Raw genomic sequence first — 19,116 nt, 5'->3', positions numbered from 1 at the left:
CGCTCAACCATTTTATTAAGCAGGAGTGCTGGGACACATTACAGCAGGAGTGCTGGGACACATTACAGCAGGAGTGCTGGGACACATTACAGCAGGAGTGCTGGGACACATTACAGCAGAAGTGCTGGGACACATTACAGCAGGAGTGCTGGGACACATTACAGCAGGAGTGCTGGGACACATTACAGCAGGAGTGCTGGGACACATTACAGCAGGAGTGCTGGGACACATTACAGCAGGAGTGCTGGGACACATTACCGCAGGAGTGCTAGGACACATTACAGCAGGAGTGCTGGGACACATTACAGCAGGAGTGCTGGGACACATTACAGCAGGAGTGCTGGGACACATTACAGCAGGAGTGCTGGGACACATTACAGCAGGAGTGCTGGGTCACATTACAGCAGGAGTGCTGGGACACATTACAGGAGGAGTGCTGGGACACATTACAGCAGGAGTGCTGGGACACATTACAGCAGGAGTGCTGGGTCACATTACAGCAGGAGTGCTGGGACACAGTACAGCAGGAGTGCTGGGACACATTACAGCAGGAGTGCTGGGACACATTACAGCAGGAGTGCTGGGACACAGTACAGCAGGAGTGCTGGGACACATTACAGCAGGAGTGCTGGGACACATTACAGGAGTGCTGGGACACATTACAGCAGGAGTGCTGGGACACATTACAGCAGGAGTGCTGGGACACATTACAGCAGGAGTGCTGGGACACATTACAGCAGGAGTGCTGGGACACATTACAGCAGGAGTGCTGGGACACATTACAGCAGGAGTGCTGGGACACATTACAGCAGGAGTGCTGGGACACATTACAGCAGGAGTGCTGGGACACATTACAGCAGAAGTGCTGGGACACATTACCGCAGGAGTGCTGGGACACATTACAGCAGGAGTGCTGGGACACATTACAGCAGGAGTGCTGGGACACATTACAGCAGGAGTGCTGGGACACATTACAGCAGGAGTGCTGGGACACATTACAGCAGGAGTGCTGGGACACATTACAGCAGGAGTGCTGGGACACATTACAGCAGGAGTGCTGGGACACATTACAGCAGGAGTGCTGCAACACAGTACAGCAGGAGTGCTGGGACACAGTACAGCAGGAGTGCTGGGACACATTACAGCAGGAGTGCTGGGACACATTACAGCAGGAGTGCTGGGACACATTACAGCAGGAGTGCTGGGACACATAACAGCAGGAGTGCTGGGACACATTACGGGTCCTCACATTATGTAGCCTAATGCACAGAAGGACTTCATGAACTTACAATTACAGGAGTCCATCACTTTCCATTTTAGATAAAACATATAGGATTCATAAAACTCCAGCAAAATAATCTGAAAAGAAATTCTCCTTTATGCGCTAGTGTTTTATGTCAGGCTAATGACTAATTGCATATCAACAATCGATGCAAAATTAATCTTAACATAACTTTGACTAAAGCTGGGTCACCACCTTGTAACAGCCGATGCAAAACATTCGAGGTTAACATTATAAAGTAAATTACCAACAAAAAGAAATTAAGAAATTAAATATTATATAAAATATTATAAGCAGTGGAAAATATTAACTACAATAATTTAATATTAACGAATCACGAAATTGACAAAGTCCCGCTATTCGCAATATTTAACAAATGAAAGATAACATCAGGCCATCATACTTAAAATCTGACCTATCATGGCGCATAGAAAGTGAACCCAGACAAAAGACAATCCACTGATGACAGGTGGTTAATTGTTTTGTTTGCCATCCAAATGGGGAGGGCATGATAAACAAAGCGATAAAACCCATCTATGTATGTACTCCTTATGTAATGAATGCACGGATACATGAAATAAAGCGGTGTCATTGTCAAATGAGTACCAAAAATCACATTTACGAGATAATTGGACATGAAAATCTAAAAGGCCAGAAATCCAGTACAGATTGTATCTTCTAAATAGAGATGTAGGGAACTCTGCCTATACAATATCCACCCCAAGACATGATAGTGCACTTGAGTTAGGAAGTTAGATAGGCTCTATTTTATATTGTTTTGATCATTTTGTAGAATCTTTAGAATTAGTATGACTTTGAAATTATCAATTGTTATAACTTTATATTAGAATTCATAGAAATTATATTAAAGAAAATCAACATCATGAATTGACTTAGTTGTGATTGATAGTACAAATAGAATTAGTGGGTAAAGCTACCCGACAGAGGTATAAACCAGTTTATAGGTAATCCAAACATCCCAACAAGCCCAAAAATGATCTTTTACAAGGGTATGTCTTTTAGGATATCTATCCATAAACTGTTTTAGAGCATCTATTGATCTAGGGTTTTAAATGACAATCTGCAACAAATGACAAATTGAAAAGTAAGTAAATAATATTTTTTGCTAAATTTAAAAGTGACATTGCCAACAGATGTTAACCCGATTTTGAAAGAATGTCAAATTTAACATAAAATAATATGCTGTAAATTAATATTGAAACAAGCGATGTGCTTGTGTGTATATGTCCCCATATATATGACCTTTGACCTTGAAGGATGACCTTGACCTATCACCATTCAAAATGTGCAGCTCCATGAGATACACATGCATGTCAAATATCAAGTTGCTAGCTTCAATATTGCAAAAGTGACATTAAATGAGCTATTTTTACCCATATATTTGACCTTTGACCTTGAAGGATGACCTTGACCTTTTACCACTCCAAATGTGCAGCTCCATGAGATACACATGCATGCCAAATATGAAGTTGCCATCTTCAATACTGCAAAAGTTATGGCAAATGTTAAAGTTGGAGCAAACCAACAGACCATCAGACAGGGCAAAAACAATATGTCCCCCACTATAGTGGTGGGGGACATACAAAACACTTACAGATTTTGTATTAAATCTGAATATTCTCCAATCTCTGACGTGTCTGTCAGAATTGATGGTCTCTGTGCTGGTTCTCTGGTAGTTGGGATTGATGAATGCAAACGACAAGTCCTCAGTAAACTGCTTTCTCTTCCGCTGCCTGGAAAAAGTATATATAAATATAAAATGTAAATAGAACTGTTATATGTTATGCTGTGTTACAAATGTACATTTGTTGTCTGGGAAAAGTAATATTTACATTGTTAAATTTTGTTGTTTCTAAATGTGAAGAAATATAACCAGAGTGTTGACTCTAGATTTGTTCAGAAACCGTACACAAAATGCATGTTTGCTGATTACCTAGACCAACAGTCTCTTAAAACTAGAATTATATGGTATCTTTAAAAGAGCAAAAGAAAACTACCACTTAATTATAATGAAAGAAACATCAAATGTTACTACTCTAATGCACACTATTTTCAGATTTGCAGACAGCCAATTTCTTTAATTTTATGCCAGAAAATATTCCTCAATGATAAACAAGAGCACCGCATAACGGATGCCACGCTCGGCTGCCAAAGCTTGTCAGATTTTTTTTTTCAGAGGTCACAGTGACCTTGACCTTTGACCTAGTGACCCAAAAATGGGCGTGGCATGTAGAACTCATCAAGGTGCATCTACATATGAAGTTTCAAAGTTGTAGGTTGAAGCACTTTGATTTTAGAGCCAATGATCAAAACCTTGACAAAATGTTAAGGTTTTAGCATGACGCGGACGGCGGACACGACAAGCTGGCTATGACAATACCTTGGGTTTTCTCCAAAAACAGCCAAGCTAAAAATATGCACGCCAAAAAATCTTTTGTTTTTAATATTTTCAGTATGTCCTAATAACAGGTTTTTTCCCAAGCAAATTTGCACCAGTAATTTTCCCCCAAAAAGAATAACCTTTCACTTATTTATTTATGATTCTCATTGATCCATTTTAGTAAAAGTTTTTACAATATTCAAAAAGATTAATTTGGTGTTATGCACACAGATACTCATACAATTGATTTACATTTCAAACTTTTAGACCTTAATATTTGTTAAAACTTTCCCCCATAAGAAGCAAAGAGAAAATGGCTTTTGCAACCAGCATAAAACCAGAACAGCCTGCGAGTATTCACAGTCTATTCAGGTTTCATGCTGTTTGCTGCTCATCAGTAACTTAGCTTGGAAATGAAGCCTTTAAAACTTGAATTGAGTAAGAAATGGGTTTAATTAAATGTAACTTTTTTAGGGACTACAAATGCGTCAAAATACGTATCTAAATGGTAAAGCGTTAAAGTTCTTTTCACAGCATGCAACAGAAAGGAACACAAGAAAACCCTCAGACGCGTACCGTTTCCACAGAACGATGATGAGAATGACCCCGAGGGCCACAATGAGTGTCACTATAGACAAGGTGATGTAGATACCCCGTTGACTTGATTTTGATTTCTGATTCCTAGCAGTACTGGTACAAAGGCCCGACCTGATTTCCGACTCTGTACAACTGGATGAGAAAAGTGAAATTAGTTGTAACCTTTTATTAATATTCTTCAGCATCAAACTGTGTTTTTTTTTAAACAAAGACAATGAAGCAGATAAGTTAATTTGTGGCTTTCTGAATTAAAAATAAACAAATTTTAAATTTTGCGTCAGTCTGTCACCAATGTGTTGCATGGTAACATGTGCTCAACATATGTCAGGGGTAACTACAGGTGGTTAAATGTGACTTAATTTGACAAGATTAACTAACATAGGATCAGTGTGTCTGTATTATGCTGCAAATCAACTTACTTTGTGCTTACACTAATTTGGTCTTAAACATTGGGAACAATTGTTTGTTAGGATTATAAATGTGCGGATCATTTTACCCACATAATCAATAAAAACAAATTTTCTTAAAATAAAATTCATTTTAATTATTAAATACTTACCTGCTATCCCTAGCTATACCTTTCTAGGTGGGTTAGCTTCTCCAGAAACCTTCAAGTGCCGGAATTCGGCCACCTCTCCTACTAAAAACAGATTCAGGCTAAACATAGTACAACGTAACCTAACCGGAAATCAAGAACCGTAACTCATCTTACTTTTTATGCAGTTATGAAAATATAAAACGATGAGCGGGGTTGGGAGGTGGGACTTACCGATAGCAGGTAAGTATTAAATAATTAAAATGAATTTTATTTTTAGAAAATTAGTTTTAATATCATAAATACATACCTGCTATCCCTAGCTGATTTTGTAGCTGTGGCGGGAGGTTCACGTTATATTTTCCCATCACAGCAAAAACCCATAATCAGGTTTTTCAGCCAGAGATAGTAGAAATGTGTCCTCATGCAATCTTCTTTAGTACAGTATTGTACTTAGTTTCTGAACAGGACCAGTACATTTATGCCAAGGAAGAAACTACCGTTTGAGCAACCACAAGAGGACCCAATATATATAAATTGTCCTGTTGACACTCAAGAGAACGAAGATAGAATGAGGAAAAGGTGGTCGGATTCCTCCAAAAAGCAGCTTGAAACACTTCAGAAAGTGGAACATTATTAATATACACCCACGAAGCCGAAAGAGCTTTTAATTCATGCGGTCTGATCATTAAAAAGGGATAAATCCCTAGATGAGATGAATACACCTTGTTAATAGTCGAGGCTACCCAACGAGAAATCGAAGCCGCAGACACATTCCCCCCCTTTTAACGGAATACAAAAGTCTCTTACCAGAACCTCGAATAGACTACTTTTTTAAAATAGTATTTAATGCCCTGACTTGGCAAAGAAGTTTATCATCATCTTCATGTCCACAAGTATTAGAAAGACTTTGAACTTTAAAGGGTTAGAAGCCATAGAGGGGAGTTGATTTTTAGCAAGGAATCCTGGCTGACATAACAAGGTTACAGATCCATCTGAGGAATGAAAACGAAGATGACCATCCACGATAGACATAGCATGAATTTCTCTTCTCCTTTTGGCTGAAGCCATAGTAAGAAGGAAAACTGTCTTCCAAGATAGAAACTGTAAAGAAGCTTGATCTAGAGAATCAAGAACACAAGCTAAATCCCATTTAGGCGCAAGTGTACGAGAAACAGGACGTTTAAGTTCCATAGATCGAATTAGTTCCGAAATCGCTGGATCAGCACAGACTTGTGATGATTAAGTAAATGTCAATGTATGCGAAATCATGGATGTATATCCTTTGATGCAGCTAAGAGAGGGTATCTTATCATCAAAAAGATAGATGAGAAAATCCGCTATGCGTCTAGCAGAGGGATTGAGATGATCAATTTTCCCTCGAATATACCAATTAGAGAAGAGTTTCCATCGAGCATCATAGACTGCTCTAGTGGACTTCTCCTTGCAGAAGCAACCAGGGTTGAAGCCCTGACAGGAAAACGTTTTTTCTGCAGAGGTTGCCTGATAACGGCCAGACGTGTAAGTGGAACATTGCTGGATCCGCATTAAGTCTGCCTCTTGAGACAGAAGATCTGATCTGTGAGGAAGTGTCCTGGGATAATCGTACAGGAGACTGAGGAGATCGTTAAACCATGATCTCCTGGGCCACCAAGGGGCAATCAGGATTATGCTACACAAACTCACCCTGATTTTCGCCAATATTTGAGGAATAAGAATTGGAGATAAGCGTAAGCGTCCAGTTGGTCCCAATCGAACAAAAAGGCGTCTACTGAACACGCTGCTGGATCGTTAACAAGACTCACATACAGAGGGAGTCTGTGATTGTGTCTGGCTGCAAATAGGTCGACCATAGAATAACCAAACATGAGAAAAATCTGATTGGTCCTTCCTGACTGAAGTGTCCACTCCTGATGGAAGTAATTGGTGTTTGCGAGACAACCATCCACCAGGGCGTTGAAACGACTTGGAATATATTAGGCTATAATAAAAATGTGGAGCGTCTTGCAAAGAACAAGTAATTCCTTGGTTTCCAGATACAGGGAGTGAGAATGTTTTCCCCCTGTGCCTGAATGTAATTCACAACTGATGTGTTGTCTGTTGACACCATCACACAAGAGTCTTGGTATTAACTCCGGAAAAATTGAAATCTGCGATAACAGATTGTCCGGAGACCATTTCCAACAAGCTGAGAGGTTTGTAGCTTCAAGTCCGTTCATTATGCTTAGGATTAGATAAAACCTTAGGCACTTTCCACAGTTCTCCTCGTTTGGAATGGTCTTATTAGCTGATTCCAACGATTGAAATGCTGATAAAACAGTAGAACCAAAAGGAAGGGGTGTATCAATACAAGAAGCATCCTTAGAAAGCCTGTTGGGATCAAATGTACGGACTATTTTTTCGTGATAGAGATCGTCGATTTTAGTAGACATCTCTGCAGGTCTTGGGCAATATTATTCACCAAGATTTTGAAATATCATTTCATAGATCCGATTAATTGATGACAATATTTGATCCGTGTCATCATTGGAATCTGTCTCTGAAACGGCCTCATTGTCTACAACACTAGCAGTGTGCAAAGAATCAGCGGAAACAGAATTGGAAATACTAGGATAGTATCATGCACCAGATTGCGAGTATCTGGTAATGATGAATGACCATCCACCTAATCAACCCCCTGATAATTAAAACCGTAAAAAGACGGTAAATTATCAGGATTGACCGGTACAATTGCCCAGACGAATCTTGAAGCCATAACGTGTCCGGATTCGAAGGTGCCGGAGCACGAGGTACCCGAATAGGTAGCGTAGCCGATACCCGTGGTGCAGAGTAAGTATCTGTAGTGGTGGGACAAACACTAGAAGGCAAAGTATGCGAAGTAGTACCAGTCATAGCAACATTTGTTAATGTTAAACTGGAAACTGGATCTGGTACATAGGGTACCGCAACATTACAATCCGAGACAGAATAGTAATGTGTAGGATACGAGTAGTCAGAGCGAGACTGTCTACATGAAGCATGATGACGAGCTTTATCCCTGCAGATAGGCTGCGATGGGAACGACGTCTCGTAGAGTAACGTCTCCTAGAGTCTCGAGATGATCAGTATCGATCATATCGATGCCGTGAATGAGGGCTACTCCATAAAGGAGATCCTGTACGACATCTACGTCTATTGTCGGTACTAGTTGACGACCCAGATGCTTTAGAAGAAGAAGAGGAGGAATAATCCCATGATGATGATCGATGTATATTCTTGATAGATGACCGGTGCCTGGTAGTACTGACCGGTGACCAGTAGTATTGACCGGTGACCGGACCGATCACCGGCAGTATTGACTGGTGACCGGACCGGTCACTGTTGATAGATTACCGGTGACCGGACCGGTCCCTGGTGACTGGTGAACGGACCGGTCCCCAGTGAACGGTCCGTTACCCGGTGACGTACCCGCCATGCTATGACCAGTGTTGTCACCAGGCAATGACCGTATGGGGGCTGCCAAATGGTCCAGCATTGGTCATAGTCCTTGACCAATGCCATCGGGCATAGACCGGCTGACGGTTGTCACCATATGGTCTGATGTTGATCGACTTTCTAAAGAAGTTAGCATAGTACGATCTCCATCTTGCCCTATACCCGATGACTGATGTTGCCAATTCTCGACCGTAGGAATGATAGGAGGATTACTAGTATCCTGCACCAAATGATGATTCTCTGGTAACTGAAGAATGACTATCAGCAAAGTCGACACACTGATAATTAAAACCTGAAATAGACGGGGAATTATCAGAAGTGACAGGTACATATTGTCCAAAAGAATCTTGACCCCATGTGTCACCCAAAGACGGAGTAGCAGCTGGGGTTTTCTGACTAGGAATAGTAGTAGATACCCTCGGTGCAGACAAAACAGCCGTTGTTGTGAGATGAACACCAGAATTGAAGGGCTGTGAAATCGGATCAGTCAATGCAACATGTGTTGACATCACACTGGGAACTGGTGCATAGGGTAAGGAGACATTACAATCAGAAATAGGAGAGTAATGAGACTGGTCATAAAAATCGGAGTATTGTTTCCGTGATGATCGAGAGGATCGATATTGATCATAACAATGACGGGAATGAGGACTGCTCGATGAATAAGAGCGTGTCCGACGTCTACCTCGGAACTAGTCAACGACGAATGTGCATTCGACGACGAAGAAGTGGAATAATCCGATGAAGAAGAACAACTGTTTCTGATCGTTGACCGGTGACTAGCAACTGTTGACCGGTTAATGATCGGTGCATGTTGACCGGTGTCTGGTGACTGACCGGTGACCGGACCGGCCATCAGTAACAGATGACCAGTGAGTCGGACCGGTCATCAGTAACAGATGACTGGTGGCCGGTGGGTCGGACCGGTCTTCAGTAACAGATGACCGGTGACCGGATCGGTCTCCGTTGACCGGTGGATCGGACCGGTCTCCATTGACCATGGGTCAGACCGGTGACCGGACCGGTCTCCGTTGACCGGTGACCAGACCGGTCTCCGTTGACCCTTGACCGGTGGGTCGGACCGGTGACCTGACCGGTCACAGACCAGATAATCATACGGTACATAAAATCATTATTTGCCCATAATGAAAATAATTAACATTCTCTTATTATTATTATAAAAGAGAAAGTCAATAGCACCAATAACCTATAATATGACTTCCGAAGATCGTAAATTAAACCAAGTTTAATTCAAAACAGATGAAAATTCAAATGACCATAATTTAGATGGTCATATGGAAAGTAAAATCATTATTGCACACAATGGCAAATGATAAACATTCTGTCAATGTATTAGAAAAACACACTATGCAACACATGGGAAGAAAATTTAAACAGTACAAATCTTCTCAAGTACCTATTGATGAAGATGACAATAAGTACGTGCTCATGTACATGAGCAGGTACAAAATACCCAGCAAAGCTGAAAACAATTAAAGTTATACGTGGTGACTGATGCTGCAATTGATCATCTGACGTCTGCTGTAAAGTCTGCTGTAAAGTCACCGGGAATTTCTCATCTGATGAAGGTTCATCTGCACGTTTTCTGCTAAGAAAACATTCTGCGACGGATTGCTTTCTGCCACGTCGCATCGTCTCACGCACTACAAACAGAGCATTTATGTTCAAAGGAACAATTAGTACATGACAAACAAGTCTTGTGGGAATCCCACGAAGCCTTAATGTGCCCACATGAATCGCTAGTTTGTAAACTCATTCTTATTCTGAAAGTAGAACAAGAAGAGAATCCGCGTAAGAAAACAGTGTCAAAAGAACAAAATAACTGAAATAATCAGTTAAACAAAGTATTTACAATGTACAAAATTGTCAATAACTTGTTGACAAAAAATCACGAAATCCTAGTGCTCAAATCATGAGCACATGAAAAAAAAACGGCAAAAAGTGAAAAACAATGAATTATCAACAAAATAATACAAGAATTCTGAATGAAGCAGAAACGATAAATTATACAATTCATCAATTACAAACCCAATGCCACCAAGCAGAATTGAACTAAAATTCCAAATTTAAAGCCGATAGAAAATGGTGATCTGCACGGTGTGTCTCCAGAAAAGTAAGATGAGTAACTGTTCTTGATTTCCGGTTAGGTTACGTTGTACTATGTTTAATCTGAATCTGTTTTCAGTAGGAGAGGTCGCCGAATTCCGGCACTTAAATTTCTGGAGAAGCTAACCCACCTAGAAAGGTATAGCTAGGGATAGCAGGTATGTATTTATGACATTAAAATGAAAGTCACACAAATAATGATATTTTTGTAGTAATTTACAATTTCATGAATACTGCATTTTAAATTGAAAACTGCTTTCTTTATGTTGGAGAATCAGAAATGCATCCAGCCAAAAAGTAGAAGGCGATAATATTTGTTTTATTATTACAATAATTGAATTCAATAGTAAGAATGTGTTTGCTTTGTGTTGATATTGTATAGTAAAACTTGAAGGCGGTGTGTACCTAGCACCACGAATGCCAATATCTTCAGGCTCATTGTTGACTGTAGTGTTCCATCTGTCAATGAACGGCTCTGAAAACAAAAGTACAATGACAGTTTAACTAAATTAATATAAATATTTTCACTTTTGTCTATCTTATGACTTTCTTTAAAAAAAAGTTTGTCTACTCTAGTTGTAATGGTACCTTCACTGACAAATAATAACACTTTATATTTTGAAAGATAATTCTTCCAGGTTTAATATTTAATTATGTTTCTGCCCATTTATTACCATCTTTACTCACAAGGAACACTTTATGCATATGCAGTCTGTTAAACCTATAATTTATTATCAAAACAAACTTGAATACACCAACGAAATAGCTGACACTTACCAGATACCCATCATGGCCATGTTAATGTAACTAAGGCAAGATTGACCCTGCTAAGTGTTTACCAGTTGTGATTAAAAAAACTATGAAATCTTGACATGTTAAACCCTAATTACTCTTACCTTTTGGACAATCTTAATTTGCAACCCCCCCCCCCCCCAAACTTTTTGTATGTGCAAAAATAAGTATATTTCGTGACCCTTAATTGCACATACTGCTTTGAGTCCATATTTAATGGCTCTAAAATTTTGGACAAATGATTTTACAATGCAAATTTACCATAATTCTGCCTTGTTTCGCCTATTGGCTTACACTTTCATAAAAAAAATTTTCAACCAGATTAAGGGATTAAGGTAATACACGTTCCTTAAGGCAATAGACATTTATATTATTGGGTAAATAACTGAGAATATCAATAATAGACTATGGTTCACCCAACAGCTTAACGTAAAACATATCTTAAATTAATCTAAAGTCAATGCAATATTAATTAGTGTGTCTCTAAATTCTTCATTTATTTAATTGTTTTTTTTTGTCTCTAAATTTCTGACAACTGAATGATTAGATATTTTTTTTATTTTAAATCTTCGACAGACAGAAAATACATTTCTAGGTGTACGAAAACTTTCCAGTAATAACAGAAATCTTATGCTCCTCACTTTGTAGGAGTTTGAGTAGGAGACATATGGCACCAATGATCAGGTCCTTATATGAGTACTTCAGGGTATCATTATGAAGAGCAACACTTGATCCACTTACTGGGTACACATGCACTGTCACTAGGCGAGTCAGGACACAGACAAGAATGGCCGTCTGGTCTGGCAAGACACAGATGGGAACATCCGCCATTGCTCTTTGAACAGCTGTTGGAGCCTAGAAATGAAATGGTGTAAAATGTGTTAGGTTGTCCGACTCGTCTCACGACAAGAGACGTGTTGGGCACCCTAAGATCACCTTGAGGGGATCATGTGAGGAAAAAATAAAGAAATAAGCCGTGCTCTAAGAAAAGGGCGTTAAATGCATGTGCGTACAGTGTCGCCCCAGATTAGCCTGTGCAGTCTGATAGGGCTAATCAGGGATTACACTTTCAGCTTTTATGATATCTTTATTCAAATAGAGTCCCTTCTTAGCAAAAATACAGTTTAGTCTGAAAGTGTGTTCCCTGATTAGCCTGTGCTGACTTCACAGGCTAATTTGGGACGATACTTTACACACATGCATTAAACCCCCTTTTCACAGAGCACGGCCCCAATGTATGGGAGGTGTACAAGAAAGCAGCCCAAAACAGAGTACGCCGGAGGACTGTTGCCCAGGTCCTATGCTCCACAAGGAGCTCAAGGGAATAAGTCAAGTAAGTACAAATGTGTTAGAATTGATATTATTACTAAAAACAAGAACAACACGCACACATGCAACATGTACTATAAAGGAATAACATAATAACTTTTTATGTTGGTACATAATCAATAAAGAATGAAAAAAAAACACACAATACAGACCCTATTGTAATTGCACAATTTTATGCCACATGTAAGAATAGAAATAAATACATGTAATCTGTACAAGAACAACTGCATTTCATTCTGATGAGGATTCATTCAACTTACATATTTCAAGTCTTTAAATGCATGAGATCTTACAACAATGTTTCATACACCAAATATTCATACAAAAAATTTAAGTTTTTTTAAATTTACAAAACAGCAGGTTCAAAGTTACTATGACAATAATCTTGTAAATTACTGCATTTTTAGTAGTACAATAAAAAAATACATGTATACCATGTCCTTATAAATCTGAATGCTATAAACATGTGCTTAATTGTCTTTGCCTAAATCATTAAGTTAATGCCAGTAAAACCTGAAACTTTTTCTGGTCTGGTTGGTGTAACACAATCACAGACATGAATAATTTTTTTCAATAGGGTCCATACCAAACTGTCTATGAGGGGAGACAACTTCAATGTCCATAAGTCCAACAAAGAGTTGCTTGATTGTCTCCCTTGATTTTCCATTGCTCTTGTCGGCCCTCTCTATCTGCTGCTTCTGCCAGTCCGTCCAGTAAACATACGGTCCAAACTGTTAAAACAACACCACAAAAGTATTCTTATAACAGGCCCCAAAAGTTGTAAAGTTGCACATTATCTTATTAATTAATCAAAGATGCTTCAGCACATTTCAATCGTAACGACATACATTTGACTGCAATTTTACCAAATAATAGTTTCGTTTAAACCTATTTATTTTAGCTTGATTGCATCGAAAGCCTCAGGCTTATAGAAAAGTCCGTTTCCTGGGCCTATAACCAGTACTTGGTGTTTTTGGGGAAGATCTAGAGAACACTCCTCGAGTGGGGATGGAACCTGTGACCTCGAGATTGCTAGGCAGACACCTTATCCATTACGCCATGGCGAACCAAATAATAGTTCTTGTTTTTTTCTGGATAGTTTAAAGATACAGAAACAACTTAAAAAGTTTTGCCGTGTTTCACATAGCTTATAGAACAATGAGATGATGTGCAATAAATCTTTATCAGCTGGAGGGGACTTACAACTATTCGTAGCAGAATACAGATCGGTCTTTAAATACAGAGTCCCACATACCACTGACAAGCCGAAAGGGTGGGGAACGTTTCTGATGAGCGTGACTCGGAATGTGCCATCAAGAGTGGAAGTCTCTATCTTGTCCAGTTTCCCATCTGCCCAGTAAAGTCTCTCCGTGGCATAGTCAATAGATAGGCCGTTTGGAAATCCTGAAAACAAAACATTTGGACAATTTTTCCTGTAGTTATTGTATGGAATTCAAAGAGGGTGAGTGGGTTCTACACTTTCATAATAATACCTTTATTTGCTGTGCTTAAATAGCAAGGTCTTTCACATCATATACTTCATGAAAAACATTTTTCTGAACTGAAGGACGAAAATGCCTCAATAAAAAAATCATGTACCGGTATCTGAAAGACAGCTCATATCATATCATTACACAAACGAGGATTTATACAAGCTTGTATAATAAGAAAAGGCAAATAATAAGATTTTCGCCATCTTGACAAACAATACTTTTTCCCTCCTATATAGCCCAGCGTCACACTTTGCCAAGACATCACTTGGAGAAATGTTCTGACCAATTTTCATAAAGATGAAACAATTGTGACATTGAAAATTCATTAGAAATGTTTAACTTTCAAAATAACATTTTAGTTTTAAGAAAATCTGTCCAGCCCTTGGTTGCATTGTTTTAAACAGAACTGAAATAATTTTCAATATCTGTTCAGATATTTTAAGTGTCCACAAGCATTTTTCAGTGCATGCAAATATTAATTACAAAAAACACATTCTTCATCTTGTTTTGTTTATAATATAACCATTACAAATATTTTTATCTTGAATGTGTAAAATGCATCTTTTTGCGAGTTTTCATTGGCTAGTTTTTGTTCGACTGACAAAAAGCTTTATGTGATTTTGTTAAAATAAACTTATTACTTTAAGTGACATCTTACAATTTTAACACTCGTTATTTACCAAGATTTATTACACTCTTCTAGGATATATACTGGTAAGCTCCACAAATGCTTGCTTACTTTCAAAATTCCTGAACTAAAAAGGACAACTTAAGTCAAATACTATATATAAGAGAAACTGTCCCATCTCCTGGCAGACATTTTTTGTATCTTACATCGACAAATACCTAAGTATTGAACCAGCATGGAACAGATTTATGTAAATGTATTACCAAGTCCAGAGTTATGCAGGACCTTCCTATTGCTCCCGTCCATATATGCGCTCTCAATTCTAGGACGATACCCCCAGTCTGTCCAATACATCAACCTGTCAACACACAAAGCAATGTAATGTTAGTACAGTGTTTGTGGTGTTCATGTGCTTATAATGAACTTCAGCTATACAAATGTGTTTTGTTCTGAGAAAACTGGGCTTAATGCATGTGCGTAAAGTGTCGTCTCAGATTAGCCTGTGCAGTTTGCACAGGCTAATCAGGGACGACACCTTCCGCCTAAATTTGATTTTTGGTAAGGATGGGCTTCCTTAAAACAATACCATAAAAGCAGAAAGTGTCGTCCCTGATTAGCCTGTGCAGACTGCACAGACTAATGTGGGACGACACTTTACGCACATGCATTATGCCCAGTTTTCTCAGAACGCGACTCAAATGTATTACTGTGTTGCCCTGGGGTTTGATTTTCGAAATATCTCAGGAGAGGAAAATCTTATATGAATTTCCCTGCCCCCTTAATTAGCGTTTATTTATTAGATAATTCAAGTGAAGTAGCAATCCTGCCATTCACTCAAACAAAAGAGAGAAGCTAATTAAAGGACAAATCAAACTGTCAGTTTTAATTACAGACAAATGTATAATTTTAATGTTGCGACATTCACAACAAACTTTTGTTTGGCTGAAGGTTGGTTAGAATAATGAATAACTAAATAACTTAATAATAAAAATTACAATTACTTATGTGAAGGCAAGTAACGAAAACTAATCATTGTAAAATACTAAAATAATAATAATAAATCAAGATTTGTCACAAACATGACTTTTCCCGACAAAATCCTTTGTCAGCTATGCGTACTTTCTTAATATATTTGATTATTATTGCAAACCAAATACTTAGCAACTGATATTAATAAGTTTCTCCACAATTATCAACTTCAAAATATCTACACACCCTTTTTCAGGGAACAGCGCAATTGCTCTCGGCTGGTCCAGATCTTCTGTGATCAATTTTTTTCTGAACTCTCCAGTAAGCCTTGCAACCTCAATAATATCCGTTCCAGTGTCTGTCCAATAGAGGTTCTTGCCCAGCCAGTCTACCGCCAGCCCGTCTGTCGTCTTCAGCTGGTCACGTATGATCACCTCCTCTCCGCTGCCATTCAGATTTGCTCGTCTGAAGTTTTATAATATACAAAAAAATCCAAATTTGTTTGTTCTTGGTGTGATAACATATGAAAATCATCGCAAGAAAAAGAAACATTGAATATATCCATGTGCAAGAATGAGATGATTGTTGTTCTATTTCATTTCTTAAATACACCCAAATATTAAATCAAACGTTTTACATACATGTAATCAAATAAGTCAGAATAAATCACCCTACAAGATATAATACATCTTATCCTGTATAATACTTTCAATTATTTGTTGTTTTTGGTTTCTGTAAATTATATCAATTTAAATTAATGAGTGATCACAAATTTTCTATTTTCACGAGTGGCACAAATAAGCCCATTCTAGAACTTTGTTACAAACATGACATCGATTAGTCACCTTAGACCTTTAACATCTAGATACGTATTTTCATGCATTTGTAGTTCCTTAGACAGTTATATTGTAGTTCTTTAGCCAGTTATATTTCATTAAAGGCCTTTCTTATTAGATTCAAGATTTAAAGGCTTCATTTTCAAACCTTAGATACTGATGAGCAGCAAATAGCATAAAACTTGAACATGGTTTCATGCTGGCTGCATGAAGCCATTGTCACTTTGCTTCTGAGTGGGAAAGGGTTAAGGGCAAAGTTATTAAGGAATGTTTGGATCAATGGATGAAAAATAGTGTCTTGCATATCAACATGTCCATGTGATGACATCTTTTAAGTGTTCAAGTGTTTAGTGATGACATATTTTAAATTTCAATTTAATCTATTGAACAATGCAGAAGTACTTTGTTTCACATGACTTTACTGGCAAACCAACTGACTAACCAACAAGCAGACACACATGGTCATTTTAATATAACCTCTTCCGATAGGAATAACATAATTATAGATTCCCTTAGACAGGAATAACCGTCTTGAATCAGCAAGCCCACCTGATCACATCTAGCTGGACATCCGTGTAGTAGATCTTGTCCTCAGTAAAGTCGTAGTCAATAGCAATGACATTCTGAAGGTTTGACAGGGGCAGGAACACGTCTGTTCGGTCAGGCGTGTCCAGAGAGATCCTGCGAATACTGCCCCGACTTGCGAACAGAATGTACTCATCTGGCACTGAAAAGTGGCATAAACAACAAGGTTGAGATTGTGTTAGTGCTGAAGCGGAGGAAAACAAGAGCACCACATAACGGGTGCCATTCTCGGCTGCAGGTGCAGTTTTGAATAAATGAAAGCTTGACAGTTTTTGTTTTTTTTCAAGTCACAGTGACCTTGACCTTTGACCTAGTGACCCAAAATTGGGTGTGGCATGTAGAACTCATCAAGGTGCAGCTACATATGAAGTTTCAAAGTTGTAGGTTGAAGCACTTTGATTTTAGAGCTAATGTTCAAAACCTTGACAAAATGCTAAGGTTTTAGCACGAGGCGGACAGCGGACACAACGAGCTGGCTATGACAATACCTCGGGTTTTCTCTTAAAACAGCCGAGCTAATAAAACTTCCTTCTATTGAAGTTTGAACCAAAACTCTTCAATTTAAAATAGAATTAACTTACCTTGTTTTGAAGACTTCACTACACTACTTGACTTTAAAGGGGCTGTCAACCAGACCTCGTGTTCACAAAACATTTTTGCAATCGAAAATTGATTTTAACTGACATTGATTTTCATTTTTGCCTATCAACTACAATGGAAATCCATTTTCAATGACAAGCAAAATCCATTTTCGATTGCAAAAACTGTCTTGTGAACACAGGGTCAGATTGACGAAAAAAGAAAAGTTCTAAAATACCATATTTTTTTACAATTATTAGTTTATATTGTTTATATTGTTCTGTTTAGAACAGAATAACCTATCTTCTATTGAAGACTTAACTGCACCCTTTTACTTAAAAACAGAATAACCTTTCTTCTATTGAAGACTTAACTACAACTCTTTAGTTTAAAACGGAATAAACCACCTTTTTTGAAAACTTCACTACACCTCTTTACTTGAAAAAAGTTTAAATACATATCAACAAAAACATACCAATCATGTTCATCCTTAGTGCCTAAAAAATATTGTTGCTTATGCAGATATAAAGATAAAACATTTTACCATGCCCTGTTCAAAGAAAGCCAAACAATATAAACATTACCAAAACAAACACTAATTTCCGAAGCATTGTTCTTACTTGACTGGCAGTTAATGCCGTCGTTCCTGAGCTGCAGTCCCGATGGGCAAGCACATGTGATCCCCCTTCTGTTGGGCAGGCAGAGGTGACTGCAGTGGCCGTTGTTCTTGCGACACTTGTTGATGCGAACATTCACTGAAACATTGAATACAGATTTGTGTGTGTAAAAAAATTATCTGGTATCTAAGGTAAGATGGCTTATATGTATTATGTAACATCATTTTGCACTAAACAATACAAAATGTCTGGTCCCACGAATATAAAAATTAACAAGGGCTGTTTGTAAAACATGCATGCCCCCCATATGGGCTGTCAGTTGTAGTGGCAGCCATTGTGTGAATATGTTTTTTGTCACTGTGACCTTGACCTAGTGACCTGAAAATAAATAGGGGTCATCTGCCAGTCATGATCAATGTTCCTATGAAGTTTCATGATCCTAGGCCTAAGCATTCTTGAGTAATCATGCGGAAACCATTTTACTATTTCGAGTCACTGTGACCTTGACCTTTGACCTAGTGACCTGAAAATCTATAGGAGTCATCTGACAGTCATGATCATTGTACCTATGAAGTTTCATGATCCTAGGCTTAAGCATTCTTGAGTTATCATCCGGAAACCATCTGGTGGACGGACGGACGGACCAACAGACCGACATGTGCAAAACAATATACCCCCTCTTTTTCGAAGGGGGGCATAATAAAACTTATAAAAATAAATGCTCAAAAGTAACAATTTTAATTGGTTAATATTTAGAGTTGAGACTAAAAGTGTTAATAGTTCCAGTGAAAGGTATTCACAAAACTTTTCAGAAAATATTGAACTTCAGTTGTGCTAAAAGAAAAAAGTTCAAATAAAATTTCAAATGGATC

The 19,116-nt window shown here is 38.4% G+C and overlaps 1 protein-coding gene across 1 annotated transcript in view; it reads right to left on the bottom strand.

The window, feature by feature from the left end:
• LOC127846296 (low-density lipoprotein receptor-related protein 4-like) overlaps positions 1-19,116 on the bottom strand; it is a 121,423-nt gene that overhangs the window by 7,244 nt on the left and 95,063 nt on the right. The window contains exons 27-36 of the mRNA XM_052377466.1: positions 18,248-18,382; positions 17,013-17,190; positions 15,874-16,092; positions 14,922-15,016; positions 13,793-13,941; positions 13,124-13,268; positions 11,950-12,063; positions 10,822-10,891; positions 4,260-4,412; positions 2,898-3,036 (exon numbers count right to left, since the gene is read on the bottom strand). Coding sequence (XP_052233426.1) covers positions 2,898-3,036; positions 4,260-4,412; positions 10,822-10,891; positions 11,950-12,063; positions 13,124-13,268; positions 13,793-13,941; positions 14,922-15,016; positions 15,874-16,092; positions 17,013-17,190; positions 18,248-18,382 — 1,397 coding nt within the window. The remainder of the gene's footprint in view (positions 1-2,897; positions 3,037-4,259; positions 4,413-10,821; positions 10,892-11,949; positions 12,064-13,123; positions 13,269-13,792; positions 13,942-14,921; positions 15,017-15,873; positions 16,093-17,012; positions 17,191-18,247; positions 18,383-19,116) is intronic.

The sequence above is a fragment of the Dreissena polymorpha genome, chromosome 1, assembly GCF_020536995.1.
Source record: "Dreissena polymorpha isolate Duluth1 chromosome 1, UMN_Dpol_1.0, whole genome shotgun sequence".
In the NCBI taxonomy this organism is placed as follows: domain Eukaryota; kingdom Metazoa; phylum Mollusca; class Bivalvia; order Myida; family Dreissenidae; genus Dreissena; species Dreissena polymorpha.
Note: the sequence above shows the minus strand (reverse complement) of the source record. Positions and strands in the feature narration are given on the sequence as shown.